At 42.2% G+C, this 17,846-nt stretch overlaps 1 protein-coding gene across 4 annotated transcripts in view; it reads right to left on the bottom strand.

Moving 5' to 3' along the window:
- Positions 1–17,257, bottom strand: part of CDK7 (cyclin dependent kinase 7) — a 43,464-nt gene extending 26,207 nt beyond the window's left edge. Inside the window, exons 1-2 of one of the 4 annotated variants that reach the window (XM_054489840.2) lie at positions 16,607–17,257; positions 16,195–16,254 (exon numbers count right to left, since the gene is read on the bottom strand). In XM_054489840.2, coding sequence (XP_054345815.1) covers positions 16,195–16,254; positions 16,607–16,638 — 92 coding nt within the window. In that variant the 5' untranslated portion in view covers positions 16,639–17,257. The remainder of the gene's footprint in view (positions 1–16,194; positions 16,255–16,606) is intronic. The other 3 variants (XM_054489838.2, XM_054489839.2, XM_063664886.1) reach the window with 3 other exon arrangements.
- Between the last annotated feature and the right edge of the window lie 589 nt (positions 17,258–17,846).

Here is a 17,846-nt window from a genome sequence, read left to right as displayed (position 1 = left end):
CTACAGTGAGCCATGATCACACTGCTGTACTCCAGCCTAGGCAACGGAGAGAGACTGTCTCAAACAAACAAACAAAAACACAAGTGGCTCATGCCTGTAATCCCAGTATTTTGGGAGGCCTGGGTAGGAGGATCGCTTGAGTACAGGAGTTAAAGATCAGTCTAGGCAACACAGCAAGACCCCGTCTCTACAAAAAATGTAAAAAGTTACTGGGGCACTGGCTGGGTGCAGCAGCTCATGCCTGTAATCCCAGCACTTTGGGAGGCCGAGGCAGGTGGATCACGAGGTCAGGAGTTCAAGACCAGCATGGACAATATAGTGAAACTCCGTCTCTATTTAAAAAATACAGAAATTAGCCAGGCATGGTGGCACACGCCTGTAGTCCCAGCTACTTGGGAGGCTGAGGCAGAAGAATCGCTTGATCCCAGGAGGCGGAGCTTGCAGTGAGCTGAGATCGTGCCACTGCACTCCAGCCTGGGTGACAGAGCGAGACTCTGTCTCACAAAAAAAAAAAAAAAAAAAGTTACTGGGGCATGGTTGCACGTGCCTGTAGTTCCATCTACTTGGGAGGCTGAAGTGGGAGGATTGCTTGAGCCCAGGAGTTCGAGGCTGCAGTGAGCTATGATTGCACCACTGCACTCCAGCCTGGGCAACAGAACAGGCGATCCTACTTCTAACAAACAAACAAAAACCACAGAATTTCTTAAAGTAGGCCATTTAGGATTCATGATTTGCTCACTATAGAGCCCCTGGGCCCTGAATAATCAGCAGTGGTAACCAGGGCCTCACCATAAGCCTCAGGTTAATCTCTGAGACATATTGGCTTCAGGTATGACACAGCACATTCACAGCTATAGTGGCTACCAGGAGAGACTCCTGTTTGAGAAAATGAGAGGGAAGAGGTAAAGGGGATTCTGTCTTGCAGCTTAGGGACCAGCTTGGTTGCCCTGGGGAAGAGCACCAGGTGGGCTACTAGGGTCTATGAATCCAGGCCTTGGCTCTTGGATGGCATTTCTGGACCTACCCCTGGAACAGAGGGGAACCCACTACCCTGAAGGTGAGTCCCAGGCCTGGCAGCATCCAGCATAAGCTGACTGAGGAGCCCTGGGCCTTAAGTGAACACTGGTGGTACCCTGGCAATACTCCCCTCCCCATGGGCCTGTGGTGCTGGTGGACATAGGAGCAACTCCTCTGCCTGAGGAAAGGGGAAGAAAGAATGGTAATACAGAGTCTGGTAATACAGAGAATTCTGGACCTTATCCAAGACCACCAAGATGGTACCTCTATAAGTCTAGAAGAACTACAGCATTACTGGGTTCGGGGTACCCCCTAATGCAGATACGATTACAGTGACCAAAGACATAGATTGCAACACTCTATTCCCTTTGAATACTTGGAATACCTTCCAATAAGAATAGTATAAACAAGTCCAGACTGTGAAGACTACAATAAATACCTGACTCTTCAACGTACAGATGGCAGTGAACACTCACAAGCATTAAGGCCATCCAGGAAAACATACCCTCACCAAATGAACTAAATTAGGCACTAGGGGTCAATCCTGCAGCGAAAGATATGTGACCTTTTAGTCAGAGAATTCGAAATAGCTGTTTTCAGAAAACTCAAAGAAATTCAAGATAACACAGAGAAGGAATTCAGAATCCTATCAGGTAAATTCAACGAATACTTGAAAGAATTAAAAAGAATTAACCAGAAATTCTGGAGTGGAAAGATGCAAGTGACATACTCAAGAATGCATCAGTCTTTGTTTTTTGGAGACGGAGTTTTGCTCTTGTTGCCCAGGCTGGAGTGCAATGGCACAATCTCAGCTCACTGCAACCTCTGCCTCCTGGGTTCAAGCAATTCTTCTGCCTCAGCCTCCCAGGTAGCTGGAATTATAGGCATGCACCACCATGCCCAGCTAATTTTGTATTTTTAGTAGAGACGAGGCTTCACCATGTTGGTCAGTCTGGTCTCGAACTCCTGACCTAAATGATCCACCCGCCGTGGCCTCCCAAAGTGCTGGGATTACTGGTGTCAGCCACCATGCCCAACCCTTTTTTTTTCCTTTTTTGAAACAGAGTCTTGCTCTGTCACTCTGTCACCCAAGCTGGAGTGCAGTGGTGCAATCTCGGCTCACTGCAACCTCCGCCTCCCAGACTAAAGCCATCCTCTCCACTCAGACCCCCCAAGAAGCTGGGACCACAGGCGCAAACCACCATGTCAAGCTAATTTTTCTATATTCTGTAGACATGGGGTTTCACCATGTCGCCCAGGCTGGTCTCAAACTCCTGAGCTCAAGTGATCCACCCACCTCGGCCTCCCAAAGTGCTGGGATTACAGGCATAAGCCACTGTGTCCAGCCGCATCAGCCTTTTAATAGCAGAATTGATAAAGCAGAAGGCAGAATTAATGAGCTTGAAGACAGGCTATTTGAAAACAGAGGAGACAAAAGAAAAAAAATAAAAAAGAAATGAGACATGCCTACAAGATCTAGAAGACAGGCTCAAAAGGGCAAATCTAAGTGTTTTTGGCCTTAAAAAGGAGGTAGAGAGAGAGAGGCAAAGAAGAAAGTTAATTCAAAGGGATAACAGGAAACTTGCCAAACGCAGAAATAGGTACCAATAATTCAAGTACAAGAAAGTTATGGAACACTGGCCTGGGGACGGTGGCTCACGCTGGTTATCCCAGCTACTCAGGAGGCTAAGGCAGGAGAATCACTTGAACCCAGGAGGCAGAGGTTGCAGTGAGCCAAGACTGTGCCACTGCACTGCAGCCTGGGCAAGAAAAACAAGACTCTGTCTCCAAAAAAAAAAAAAAGAAAAGAAGGTTATAGAATACCAAGCAGGTTTAACTCAAAGAAGACTACCTCAACACATTTAATAATCAAACTCTCAAAGTCAAGGAATAAGAAAGGATCCTAGGCCAGGCACGGTGGCTCACACCTGTAATTCCAGCACTTTGGGAGGCTGAGGATGGTGGGTCACCTGAGGTAGGGAATTCGAGACCAGCCTGACCAACATGGAGAAACCCCGTCTCTACTAAAAATACAAAATTAGCTGGGCGTGGTGGCACATGACTGTAATCCCAGCTACTTGGGAAGGCTGAGGCAGGAGAATCGCTTGAACCCGGGAGGAGGAGGTTGCGGTGAGCCAAGGTCATGCCATTGCACTCCACACTCCAGCCTGGGAAACAAGAATGAAACTCTGTCTCAAAAAAAAAAAAAAAAGAAAAGAAAAAGAAAGGATCCTAAAAGCAGCAAGAAGAAAAAAGAAACCAGCAACATATAATGGAGCCCCCAATATGTCTGGCAGCAGACTTTTCAGTAGAAACTTTATAGGACAGGAGAGACTGGCATGATAAAGTGCTGAAGGAAAATAACTTTTAACCTAGAATAGTATATTCAGCAAAAATATCCTTCAAACAGGAAGGAGAAATAAAGACTTTCCCAGACAAACAAAAGCTGAGAGATTTTATAAACACCAGGCCTGTCCTACAAGAAATGCTAAAGGGAGTTCCTCAATCAGAAAGACGTTAATGAGCAATATGAAATCATCTGAAGGTACAAAACTCACTGGTAATAGTAAGTACACAGAAAAACACATAATATTATAACACTGTAATTGTGGTATGTAAACTACTCATATCCAGCAGAAAGATAAAAAATGAACCAATCAAAAACAATAACAATTTTTCAAGACATAGTACAACAAAGTGGGGAGATGAAGTTAAAACGTAGAGTTTTATTAGTTTTCTTTTTGCTTGTTGGTTTATGTAATCAGTGTTGTCATCAGTTTAAAATAATGGGTTATATTATTTGCAAGCCTCATGTAACCTCGAATCTAAAAACATACAATAGATACACAAAAAAATAAAAATTAAGAAATTAAAATATACCACCAGAGAAAATCACCTTTACTACAAGGAAGACAGGAAGGAAGGACAGAAGGAAGGAAAGACCACAAACAACTACAAAACAAGAAAGAAAATGGCAGAAATAAAAGTTCTTATTTATCAATAATATCACTGAATATAAATAGGCTAAATGCTTCAATCATAAGACAGAGAGTGACTGAATGGATAAAAAAAAAAGAAGCCCCAATGATCTGTTGCCTACAAGAAGCACACTTTAACTATAAAGACACAGACAGACTGAAGGACATGGAAAAAAGATATTCACTGCCAATGGAAACCAAAAAAGAACAGGAGTAGTTATATCAAATAAAATAGATTTCAAGCAAAAACTGTAAAATGAGACAAAGTCACTACATAATGATAAAGGCGTCAATTCAGTAAGAGGATATAAAAATTGAAAATATATATGCACCCAACAATGGAGCACTCAGATATATAAAATATTTTTAGCACTAAAGAGAGAGGCAGACCCCATACAATAATAGCTGGAGGCTTCAACACCCCACTTTCACCATTGGACAGATCAATGCAGAAAATCAACAAAGACACATTGGACTTAATCCACAATACAGACCACATGGACCTAATAGATATTTATAGAAAATGTCATCCAACGGCTGCAGATTAAACATTCTTCTCCTCAGCAAATGAATGATTCTCAAGGACAGACCATATGTTAGGCCACAAAACAAGTCTTAAAACATTCCAAAAAACTGAAATCATATCAAGTATCTTTTCTGACCACAATGGGATAAAACCAGAAATCAATAACAAGAGGAATTTTGGAAACTATGTAATACACAAAAATTAAGCAATACACTCCTGAATGACCAGTGGGTGAATGGACAGATGAAGAAGAAAATTGAAAAATTTCTTCAAAGAAATGATAATGGAAACACAACATACCAAAAACCTTGGGATACAGGGAAAGCAGTACTCAGAGGGAAGTTTATAGCTATAACTGCCTACATGAAAAAAAAAAACAAAAACAAAACCTTCGAATAAACAATGACGCATCTTAAAGAACTAGAAAAGCAGGAGCAAACCAATCCCAAAGTTAGAAGAAAATAATAAAAATCAGAGCAGAAATAAATGAAATTGAAACAAAAAAATACAAAAGATCAACAAAATAACAAGTCGGTGTATTGAAAAGACCATCAAAATTGGACACATGTTCTTCAGGTTGCCCACTTGGATCTCTCCCAAGTGCACTTTCATTTCTTTCCTACTCTAAAGCTTTTTAATAAACTTCCGGCCGGGTGCGGTGGCTCACACCTGTAATCCCAGCACTTTGGAAGGCCGAGGCGGGCAGATCATGAGGTCAGAAGATTGAGACCATCCTGGTCAACATGGTGAAACCCCATCTCTACTAAAAATCCAAAAGTTGGCCAGGCGTGGTGGCATGCTCCTGTAATCCCAGCTACTCAGGAGGCTGAGGCAGGAGAATCACTTGAACCTGGGAGGCGGAGATTGCAGTGAGCCGAGGTCGCGCCACTGCACTCCCAGCCTGGCGACAGAGCGAGACTCCATCTCAAAAAACAAACAAACAAACAAACAAACTTCCACTCCTGCTCTAGAAAAAAAAATCTCTCCTGCCACCATAAGAGGTGCCTTGCTTCCCTTTCACCTTCCGCCATTATTAAGTCTGGATTTTTGGTACATGCCAGGCAGAAAATGCCTGCATGACCAGTCCCAATAAAAACCCTGACCACTAAAGAACTTACCCAACCTTTAGACTAAAAGAAAAGGAGAGAAGATGCAAATAAATAAAAACAGATGTGAAAAAAGGGGACATTACAACCAATACCGCAGAAATCCAAAGGATCATTAGTGGCTACTATGAGTAACTATACGCCAAGAAACTGGAAAACCTAGAAGCAGATACATCCCTAGACACATACAACCTACCAAGATTGAACCATGAAAAAATTGAAAACCTAAACAGGCCAGTAACAAGTACTGAGATTGATGCCATAATAAAAAATCTCCCAGCAAAAAGCCCAAGACCTGATGGCTTCAATGCTGAATTTTACCAAACATTTGAAGAAGGGCTAGGCTGGGCACAGTGGCTATCCCAGCACTTTGGGAGGCCGAGGGAGGCAGATCACTTGAGGTCAGGAATTCGAGACCAGCCTGGGCAATATGGTGAAACCCCATCTCTACTAAAAATATAAAAAGTAGCCAGGCGTGGTGGTGCATGCCTGTAATCTCAGCTACTTGGGAGGCTGAGGCAGGAGAATCACTTGAACCCAGGAGGTGGAGGTTGCAATGAGCTGAGATGATGCCACTGCACTCCAGGCCTGGGTGGGCAATAGAGCGAGAAGAAAAAAATAAAAAAAAATAAGAGGGTAGGGTAAGGGAGGGGAAGGGGAGGGGGAAGGGAGGGGAAAAGGAGGGAGGAGGGGGGAGGGGAGGGGGCTAATACCAATACTACTCAAACTATTCCAAAAAAACAGAGAAGTAAATACTTCCAAACTCATTCTATGGGGCCAGTATTACCCTGATACCAAAATCAGACAAAGACATCAAAATAAGAAAACTACAGGCCAATATCCTTGATGTACATTGATGTAAAAATCCTCAAAAAATACTAGCAAACTGAATTCAACAATACATAAAAAGATCATCATGACCAAGTGGGATTTATCCTGGGGATGCAAAGATGGTTCAACATATGCTATAATCAATCAACGTGATACATCATATCAACAAATGAAGGACAGAAACTATATAATCATTTCAATTGATGCTGAAAAAGCATTTGATAAAATCCAACATCCCTTCATGATAAAAACTCTAAAAAACTGGGTATAGAAGGAACATACCTCAACATAATAAAAGTCATATACTACAGACCCACGGCCAGTATACAGAATGGGGAAAAACTGATTTCCTTTAAGAGCTTGAACACACCAAGGATGCCCACTTTCACCACTGTTATTCAATATAGTACTGGAAGTCCTAGCAAGAACAAGCAAAGAAGTCAAATTCTTCTTGTTTGTAGATGATATGATCTTTTTTTTTTTGAGACGGAGTTTTGCTCTTGTTGCCCAGGCTGGAGTGCAATGGTGTGATCTCGGCTCACCACAACCTCCGCCGCCCAGGTTCAAGCAATTCTCCTGCCTCAGCCTCCCGAGTGGCTGGGATTACAGGCATGCACCAACACACCTGGCTAATTTTTTTGTACTTTTAGTAGAGACGAGGTTTCTCCATGTTGGTCAGGCTGGTCTCGAACTCCTAACCTCAGGTGATCAGCCCACCTCGGCCTCCCAAAGTGCTGAGATTACAGGCATGAGCCACCACGCCTGGCGACAATATGATCTTATATTTGGGAAAACCTAAAGACTCCACCAAAAAACGACTAGAACTGATAATTCACAAAAGTTGCAGGATACAAAAATCAACATACAAAAATCAGTAGCCCTGCTATATGCCACAGTGAACAATCTGAAAAAGAAATCAAGAAAGTAATCCCATTCACAACAGCTACAAATAAAATTAAATATCTAGGAATTAACCAAATTAAGTGAAAGATCTCTAAAATAAAAACTATTGAACGGGTGCGGTGGCTCACACCTGTAATCCCCGCATTTTGGGAGGCCAAAGCGGGCAGATCACAAGGTCAGGAGTTCGAGACTAGTCTGGCCAACATAGTGAAACCCCGTCTCTACTAAAAATACAAAAAACTAGCCAGCTGCGGTGGTATGCGCCTGAAATCACAGCTACTCAGGAGGCTGAGGCAGGAGAATGGCGTGAACCCGGGAGGCACAGGTTGCGGTGAGCTGAGATCGCACCATTGAACTCCAGCCCAGGCAACAGTGCGAGACTCCATCTCAAAAAACAAAAAAAAACAAAAAAAAACAAAAAAACAATCATTGGTGAAAGAAATTGAAGACAACACACCAAAAAAATGGAAAGATAATTCATATTCATGGATTGGAAGAATCAATATTGTTAAAATGTCCATACAACCTAAAGCAATCTATAGATTCAATGTAATCTCTATCAATATACCAATGACATTTGTCATGGAAATAGGAAAAACAATCCTAAAATTTGTGTGGAACCACCAAGACCCAGAATAGCCAAAGCTATCCTAAGAAAAAAACAAAAGGGAGGAATCACATTACCCGACTTCATACAACAAAGCTATAATAACCAAAACAGCATGATATTGGCATAAAAACAGACACACAGACCAATGGAACAGAATAGAGAACCCAGAAAAAAATCCATACATCTACAGCAAACTCATTTTCAACAATGGTGCCAATAACATACAATGAGGAAAAGACAGTTTCTTCAATAAATGGTGCTGTGCCTTAAGCAGAGGTTAGGTTTGCTGTACAGATTTAAGTTGATGCCTTCTGCATTGATAGTCTCTAGAGATTTAGTCTTTCTAGTCTTTCTTCTCTTCCTGGTGCAGAGAGGGAGACACCCTGTCAAAGAGATACTCCTTTACAAACGTACACTTCCCTTAAAAAAGGGCAACTTTTCAGAACTACTCCTGTATCTGCAGTTTCTCAGGATAACCAGCTCACAATAATCAACATGCCAAAAAGGCATATTTTTGAAACCACCTTTGCAAAAATTACAACAGTGAGTAAAACGTGATATAGCTGACTCCATCTTTGCTTTTTTTTTTTTTTTTTTTTTTTTTTGAGATGGAGTTTTTGCTCTTGTTGCCCAGGCTGGAGTGCAAGGGTGCAATCTCAGCTTACTGCAACCTCCACCTCCTGGGTTCAAGGAATTCTCCTGCCTCAGCCTCCAGAGTAGCTGGAATTACAGGCATGCACCACCACGCCCGGCTAATTTTGTATTTTTAGTAGAGACGGGGTTTCTCCATGTTGATCAGGCTGGTCTCAAACTCCCAACCTCAGGTGATCCGCCTGCCTCCGCCTCCCAAAGTGCTGGGATTACAGACATGAGCCACTGCGCTGGCCGTATCTTTGCTTTTAATCTCACAAGCTCTTTGCTCATTCCTGAGTGTTGGCAATGCTAACTATGGGAGAAATTCAGTTTAGAGTTTAGCTTTAAAACAAAGATGATTAACAGTCCTTTCCCAAAATTAACCCACTCCTTGCTCAGAGACTAAAAGCATCTTTGTAAAATTACACAAGGTTAGAATTATTGTTTAGGAGTTATGTAGCCAAGAGTAACAGGAATTTTGCAACCTCCGCAATTGCTCCTATAGATAACATCACTATTGTAAAACGTAAAACTGTTGGTTGGGGTATCTTTCAGACCTTGCATTTTAATGGACCAATTGGTGCCACTTGGACCAGGAGCCCATATGAAGAAACTGACTCAACCGGTTCTGTGACCCCTACTCAGGAACTGAGTCAGGGCAAGAAGACAGTTTCAACTCCCTACAATTTTATCCAAGACCCAACCAATCAGCATTCTCCATTCCCTAGCCCACTGCCTATCAAACTATCCTTGAAAAACCCTAGCCTCCGAATTCTCAGGGAGGCAGATTTAAGAATTATCTACTGTCTTCCTCACTTGGTTGGCTCTGTGACAATTAAACTCTTTCTTTGTTGCAAACAAAATAAATAAGTGGTGCTGGGAAAACTGGATATCCATATGCAGAAGAATGAAACTAGACCCATCTCTCTCATCATATACAAAAATCAAATCAAAATGGATTAAAGACTTAAGTTGAAGACTTCAAACTATGAAACTACGAAAAGAAAACAGTGGAAAACCTCTCCAAGACATTGGACTGGGCAGAGTTCTAGAGTAATACCCCACAAGCACAGGCAACCAATGCAAAAATGGACAAATGGGATCACATCAAGTTAAGATGCTTCTGCAGAGCAAAGCAAACAACACAGTGAAGAGAAAACCCACAGAATGAGAGAAAATATTTGCAAACTACCCATCTGATAAGAGATTAATATCCAGAATATATAAGAAGCTCAAACAACTCTATATGAAAAAAATCTAATAATCCAGTTTAAAAATGGGCAAAAGATCTGAGTAGATATTTCTCAAAAGAAGACATACAAATGGCAGACAGCATAAGAAAAGGTGCTCAACATCACTGAGCATCAGAAAAATGCAAATGAAAACTACAATGCGGGCTGGGCCCGGTGGCTCATGTCTGTAATCCCAGCACTTTGGGAGGCTGAGGCGGGCGGATCATGTGGTCTGGAGTTCGAGACCAGCCTGGCCAACATGGTGAAACCACGTCTCTACTAAAAATATAAAAATTAGCCGGGTGTGGTGGTGCAGTGTGCACCTGTAATCCCAGCTACTCAGGAGGCTGAGGCAGGAGAATTGCTTGAACCCGGGAGGCGGAGGTTGCAGTAAACCGAGATTGCACCACTGCACTCCAGCCTGGGCGACAGAGCAAGACTCTGTCTCAAAAAAAAAAAAACCTACAATGAGAGAGCATCTCACCCAAGTTTAAATGGCTTTTATCCAAAAGATAAGGATGAATCCTGGTGAAGGATGTGGAGAAAAGGGAACCCTAGGTACACTGTTGGTGGGAATGTAAATTAGTACAACCACCATGGAGGACAGTTTGGAGGTTCCTCAAAAAACTAAAAATAGAGCTATCATATGATCTAGCAATTCCATTGCCATGTATATATGCCAACAGAATCAGTATGTCCAAGAGATATCTGAACTCCCATGTTTATTGCAGCACTATTCACAATAGCCAAGATTTGGAGGCAATCTATGCGTCCATCAACAAATGAATGAATAAAGAAAATGTGGTGCATATACACAAAGAGTACCATTCAAAAATAAAAAAGAGGCCAGGCGCAGTGGCTCACACCTGTAATCCCAGCACTTTGGGAGACCGAGGCAGGCAGATCACTTGAGGTCAGGAGATAGAGACCATCCTGGCCAACATGGAAACCCCGTCTCTACTAAAAACACAAAAAATTAGCTGGGTGTGGTGGCACGTGTCTGTAATCCCAGCTACTTGGGAGGCTGAGGCAGGAGAACTGCTTGAACCTGTGAGGTGGAGGTTGCAGTGAGCCGAGATCGCGCCATTGCACTCGAGCCTGGCGACAGAGGGAGACTCTGTCTCAAAAAAAAAAAAGAAAAGAAAAAAAAAGAAAAGGAAGGAGCTAAGAACAGTTGATTTTAAAATTCTTAACATTTTCCACACATAATAAAAAATAGAGTAATTTCATAAAGCCCTCTACTCCATCACCCAGATTCAACAGTGACCAATATTTTGCCACACTTACTTCATTCATCCAACCTCTCCTTTTTGTTGGCTAAAATATTTTAAAACCCCAGACTTCATGTCATTTCACTCCAACATACTTAAGTAAGCATCTCTAAAATATAGACATTCTTACATAACCATGCCATTTTGACACCTAACAAAATTAACAATAATGCCACAGTAGCATCTAATATCTAGTTCCTATTCAAATTTTCCTGATTCAGATTTCCCAACTGTCTCATAGAGTAGTCAAAATGATTTTGAAGAATAAAAACAAGATGTATGGGAGTTGACAGATTTTAAGACTTATTAAAGTCACTGTAGTATTTCAATAGCAATGGGAAAACAAACAAACAAACCCACCACTGGAACAGAATAGTGTGCCCAGAAATTGGACCCAAGTTCCAACACTGGAACTTGGTATTGCAAGGGTATGGGGAATTTGGCATTACAACTCATTGGGAAAAGGACAGACTATTAATATAGTACTGGGACAACTGAAGAAAAAATACTCAATCTTAGCCAGGCACAGTGGCTCATGCCTGTAATCCAAGCACTTTGGGAGACTGAGGCAGGAGGATGGCTTGAGGCCAGGAGTTCAAGACCAGCCTGGCCAACATAGAAAGACCCTGTCTCTATTGGAAAAAAAAAAAAAATACTGGATCCTCATATCATACAACAAAGAAAAAACTTGTTGATGGAATAAAGATCTAAGTATTAAAATCAATATTTTAAAAATTTTAGAAGAAAATACAGAATTCTTTGTAATCCAGAAACAGGAAAGCACATAAAAAGGAAACCTTTAAAGGTTTCAAAAAAATTAACAAATTCAATCATATTAAAATTTAACTTTCAGTAACTCAAAGATACCATAAATAAACTAAAAGCCTTGCCAAAGACTGGGAGATGATATATGCAATGTATATTTCTGACAAAGGATCAATATCCAGAATATAAAAGAATTCTGACTGGTTGCTGTGGCTCACATCTGTAATCCCAGTTCTTTGGGAGGCCGATGCTGGAGGATTGCTTAAGGCCAGGAGTTTGACCAGACTGGAAAACAAAGTGAAACCTTGTCTCTATTAAAAAAAAACAAAAAGTATGAATAAGTCCAATAAATCAATAGGACAAAAAAAGTACATAATCCAACAGAAAACAGGAGAAAATCTAAGAAGCCAGTAAGTGTAAGAAAAGATGATGAACTTTACCAGTAATCAGAAAAATGTTAATTGAAACAGTAAGTACATACCATTTTCAATCTACATAATTGGCAAACGTTTTAAAGTCTGACAATGCAAATGATGTTGAGAATGTGGTGGGACAGTAAACTGGTCCAATCATTCTGGAGAGCAATTTGACCATATCTGGTAAAGCTGATGGTTGTGATACTCTGAAGCAACAATTCATAATTTGTTTCAATTATAGATACATTCTCTAGAGAAACTCAAACCTGCATACAAGATGACTCACAGGTGACTATCCAGAGAAGAAATGTATTAAAGGAAAACATTAAAAAGCAGCCTAAATGTTTATCAACGAGAGTTTGGATAGAAAATTTCACTGTAGCCATATAATGGAATCTAATAATCAATGAGCATGAATCAACTGGATCTACATGTATCATATGATATAGAGGATTTCAGAAATAATGTTGACTCAGAATAACAAGTTGCAGGCTGGGTGTGGTGGCTCAAGCCTGTAATCTCAGCACTTTGGGAGGCCGAGGTGGACAGATCAGCTGAGGTCAGCAGTTGAGAGGCTGTGGCAGGAGAAATGCTTGAGCCTGGGGAGGTGGAGGTTGCAGTGAGCCGAGATCAAGCCACTGCACTCCAGCCTGTGCGACAGAGTGGGACCCCGTCTCAAAAAAAAAATAAAAATAAAAAAAATAAAAGAATAACAAGTTGCAGAAGAGTATACCAAATATACATATATAGCTTAAAGTATGCAATACTGGCTGAGTACAGTGGCTCACGCCTGTAATCTCAGCACTTTGGGAGGCTAAGGTGGAAGGATCACTTGAGCCCAGGAGTTGAAGACCAGCCTAGTCAACATAGTGAGACCCTGTCTCTACAAAAAAAGAACAAATTTAGTGGGGCATGGTGGCATGTACCTGTACTCCTAGCTGGTTGGGAGGCTGAGGCAGATGGAATGCTTGAGACCAGGAGGTCAAGGCTTCAGTGAGCTATGATTGTGCCACTACACTCCAGCCACTACACTCCAGCCAGGGAAACACACAGCAAGTTGCTGTCTCAAAAAAAAAAAAAAAAAGGAAAAAAAAGTATGCAATACTATATATTGTTTCGAGATACACAGATTTAAGACACACACTGAAAAATGAGATATAACCCAAAAGGCCATCAGTAGGGGATTGGTTAAATAAATTGGGAAACAAATTCCACATAATCTTTTTAAAAGGATGAGATAAATCAGTATTTCTAAAGTCCAAGACACAACAGGTGAATGAGTACAGAGTAACTTATTTAATGATTCCTTCCCTTTTTATAAAATGAAACACATGCTAGCAAATGAATGGGAGTAGAAATTATGAGTGTTGGAATAAGGTCTACAACACCAAATCCTCAATGTTCATAGTAGAAAGTATAGACAACGTCTAAAACTGGGGGAGAAAAAACACCTCAAGAAATAGGCCAGGCATAGTGACTCACACGTGTAATCCCAGCAATTAGGGAGGCCTAGGCAGGACAATCACTTGAGGTCAGGAGACTAGCAGGGGCACCATGCCTGGCTAATTTTTGTATTTTAGTAGACACAGGGGTTTCACCATGTTGACCAGGCTGGTCTTGAACTCCTGACCTCAGGTGATCCGCCTGCCTCGAGCTCCCAAAGTGCTGGTATTACAAACATGAGCCACCGCGCCCAGCCAAAAGGCCAATACATTTTTAACAGTGTCTACAAATGTACTAGCCATGGCCCTAGGTACAGTGTGAATGGAATTAAACGGACAATAAGCTCATAGGAGGATTTCAAATTTCGACAAATGCCACATCGATGACAGAAATATAGCAAAGCATAGGGAAGGAGGGAGGCATACCTGTTTTAGCTGGAATGAACAAAGAAGGCCTCTATGGAGGAGACATTTGAGTGAAATCTGGATAAGGAATCAGCCATGCCATGTTCTAGAGGGAAAATATACCAACCAAGAAGCCAGACCAAATGCAATGATCCTGTGATTCTCGGACTGGAATAAATTTAATTTGTACAGGGACAGAAAAGTCAGTGTGGCTATGATATAGTGAACCAGAGACAGAATTAAAAAGATGACTAAGCCAGGCTTGGTGGCATGTGTCTATAGTCCCAGTTACCTTGGAGGCTGGGGTGGAAGGATTACTTTAGTCCAGGAGTTGGTGGCTGCAGTGAGCTATGGCTGTGCCACTACACTCCAACACTTCCACCTGGGTGACAGAGTGAGACCTCCTCCCGCCCCACCACCACAAAAGAAAGAAAGATGACGAAAGATTCAGGAGAGTTAAGGGTTTTAAAGGGAGTGGCTGTAGTGGTGGATCATAAAACATAAACTAGAAAACAAGGACATAACAAAAGTAAAAAAAAAAAAAAAAAAAAAAAGGCCAGGCACAGTGGCTCACACCTGTAATCCCAGCATTTTGGGAGGCTGAAGTGGGTGGATCAACTGAGGTAAGGAGTTCGAGACCAGCCTGGCCGACATGGTGAAACCCTGTCTCTACTAAAAATACAAAAATTAGCTGGGCGTAGTGGCAGGTTCCTGTAGTCCCAGCTACTGGAGAGGCTGAGACAGGAGAAGCGCTTGAACCCGGGAGGCAGAGGTTCCAGTGAGCTGAGATCGCACAATTACACTCCGGCCTGGGCGACAAGAGCAAAACTCTGTCTCAAAAAAAATAAAAAATAAAAATAAAAAATAAAAAAAATTATGGCAGGAATAATTGAGAAGAAGGAGTCAGCCAGGTTTTAAATGAATGCAAGAGAGTGCCTAGAGGCTGGAAGATGACCAAAAAAGGGGGGAATTAATGTTAAATATGGATAACTTCCAAGGAGTTAGGGTTTTTGAAGGAGGAGAAGCAGATTCAAAGTAGCAACCGTAACAAAAGCAGTATCAGGACACCTGGATTTAAATCCCAGCTTCAGCAATTACTAGCTGTGTGATCTTGACAAATCACCTAATCGCTCAGCCTCAGGTACCTCAAGTATAAAATAGGGTTACTTTTAACCACTTTACAGATTGTTTTGAAGGTTAAAAGAAACAATGTAGGTGAACGTGAGTTATGTAATTATGACCCAAGTCTTTTTTTTTTTTTTTTTTTTTAAGATGGAGTCTCCCTCTGTCACCAGGCTGGAGCACAGTGGCGCCATCTCGGCTCATTGCAACCTCCACCTCCCAGGTTCAAGTGATTCTCCTGCCTCTGCCTCCCGAGTAGCTGGGATTACAGACACGTGCCACCACACCCAGCTAATATTTGTATTTTTAGTAGAGAGAGGGTTTCACCATGTTGGCCAGGATGGTCTCGATCTCTTGACCTCAAGTGATCCGCCCACCTCGGCCTCCCAAAGTGCTGGGATTACAGGTGTGAGCCACCGCGGCCGGCCCGACCCAAGTCTTTTGAATGAATATAAGAAGCTACTCAATCCGTCCCAAGTCTTTTGAATGAATATAAGAAGCTACTGAACTCATTTTAGACTTCACATCAATGTTGTTAATGTTAGTGAAAGTCTTTCATGGTAAATCCGTACACAGAAAATACAGATACGACACACTAAGTGGATGCAGGTGAGGTATAAACAGTGACCTAGAAAGATCATGGTATCAAATAGTTCTGAGGACCGAAAAGATGGGCAGTACTTGCCCACAACATATGAGTTTATGCAGTGAAAATAACATACAGCTGCTTCTTCATTTCAATAGAAATTAAAACGGGTTCAACCCTAGAGTTCCGTTTGGGAACACAAAGCACTAATTAATCATTTTGTCTCTGAAAATGACATGAGTAACTCATTATCAGAGTATGGTCAAGATTAATAAAATGGCTATCAGTCAATTAATAACACAGACATCTTCAAGGAGACTTGAAGAAAAACAACATAAAAAGGTAACTCACTTTCTTAATGGCGACAATTTGGTTGGTATTCTTATCTCTGGCCTTGTAAACCGTGGCAAACTAGAAAGAAAAATAGGAATAACATAAGTTTATGGGAGTTTTTGTGTTTGCCTTTTTGCATTTTTACATTTCGCGAAGCAAACAGCCCAGAGTTCCTGAGCAGACTCGCGGCGGCTGGAAACGGGGCGGGTCAGTCTCCGTCCAGCTCCAAGGTACTCTTCAGCAAGGAGAGGCCGCTCAGGGATTCACCCCCAGGATGTAAAGAAGGGGCAGCAAGTGCGTCTGGGCGGTTTCCCCCAACGAGAACGAGCAGCCAAGCCAGACCTCTGGCCTCCACGGGAAAACCGGCAAAGGTGGAGGCGGCGCGGGGCTGTCCGCTCGCGGCCCTCCCCGTCCTTCCAGAGAGCCTCACCTGTCCCTCCCCAAGGAAGTCCAGCTTCTCATAACGCTTTGCCCGAGACTTCACGTCCAGAGCCATCCGGCACCGTAAAGCCCGACTGCAGCCGAAAGGGGCGAGCTCCCAGGACAGCACGAATTTAAAGCTACCTTAAAACCTCCAACAGCCACTTCCGTCCACCGGGCTCCGTCGCTTTAGTATCCCCGCCCCACTTCCGTGGTGGGCGGAGGAGGCTGCGCTAGGCCCAGGCGGTTGGCGTTCCCCACCCGTCACGTGACGCCTGTCGGTGCCTGAAGTGGGGCATCTTCAATGGCTGCTGTGTCACTCTGTTACCGTTTTAACTTGGGTATTTTCTACATTACCAGGGACTGGTCAGCGTTCTAATTTGGTGTTCCATGTTCGGGGTTTGGTAGGTGTCTGTGAATGTAGAAGGTTTGGCCTTGTACCTGTTCTCGCTTTTTGGTTCTTGCTCGAGCGCGTCCTGTCGCCGTGGTTGCTATGGACGCCAAACCCTGCTATCTCAGATTACTGAGACGAGTGCCAAGTTCTTACGGGCTGGTCAAGAGTATTCTTAGTCCAGTCCCTTTATGAAGAAGCAGGCCCAGGAAAACAAAATCCAACTCAACTGAAACGTGCTGTGGGAATCAGCTTCTAGTCCTCAGTTTTCTATTCGGCAAAATGGGAAAAATAATGAACTACATCACAGGTGATTGTGGGTATTAAATGAAACATGCAGAAAGCTTAGACATTAACTCAATTAATTGAGACAGTGCTCAATTAACTTAGCAGTAATGAGTACCCAACCCCTTGATTATCATAAATTGTCGTAACAAACACACTAATTCATTTATTCAAAAATATATATTGAGTACTTTTCCTTTTTCATTTTTTCCTGTCTTAGGATGCTGATATTGAGTGTTATCTATGTGCCAAGCACCATTGTAGAATCTGAGATAGCAGGGAGCAAAGATCCCTGCCTTCCAATGGGAGGAGATAAAAAACAAGTCAAATATGTGTTATGATACATAGGTGATAAGTGCTATAGAGATAATAAAGCAGATAAAGGATAACAAATCAGGGCAGGGGCAGGGATCGAGGTTTTAAATAGGGTGGTACAAGAAAGGCATCACTGAAAACCCACTGGAGGGATTGGAGCAGACAAGTGATATGACCTGACTCGCTTTTAAAAGGTTCACTCTTGCTGTTGGGAGACTATATTAAAGATTTTGAGGGACAAGAAAAAGAAAGAAGGCCT

Source organism: Pongo pygmaeus, chromosome 4 (genome assembly GCF_028885625.2).
Source record: "Pongo pygmaeus isolate AG05252 chromosome 4, NHGRI_mPonPyg2-v2.0_pri, whole genome shotgun sequence".
NCBI lineage: Eukaryota > Metazoa > Chordata > Mammalia > Primates > Hominidae > Pongo > Pongo pygmaeus.
This window is presented reverse-complemented; position numbering and strand designations above follow the sequence as displayed.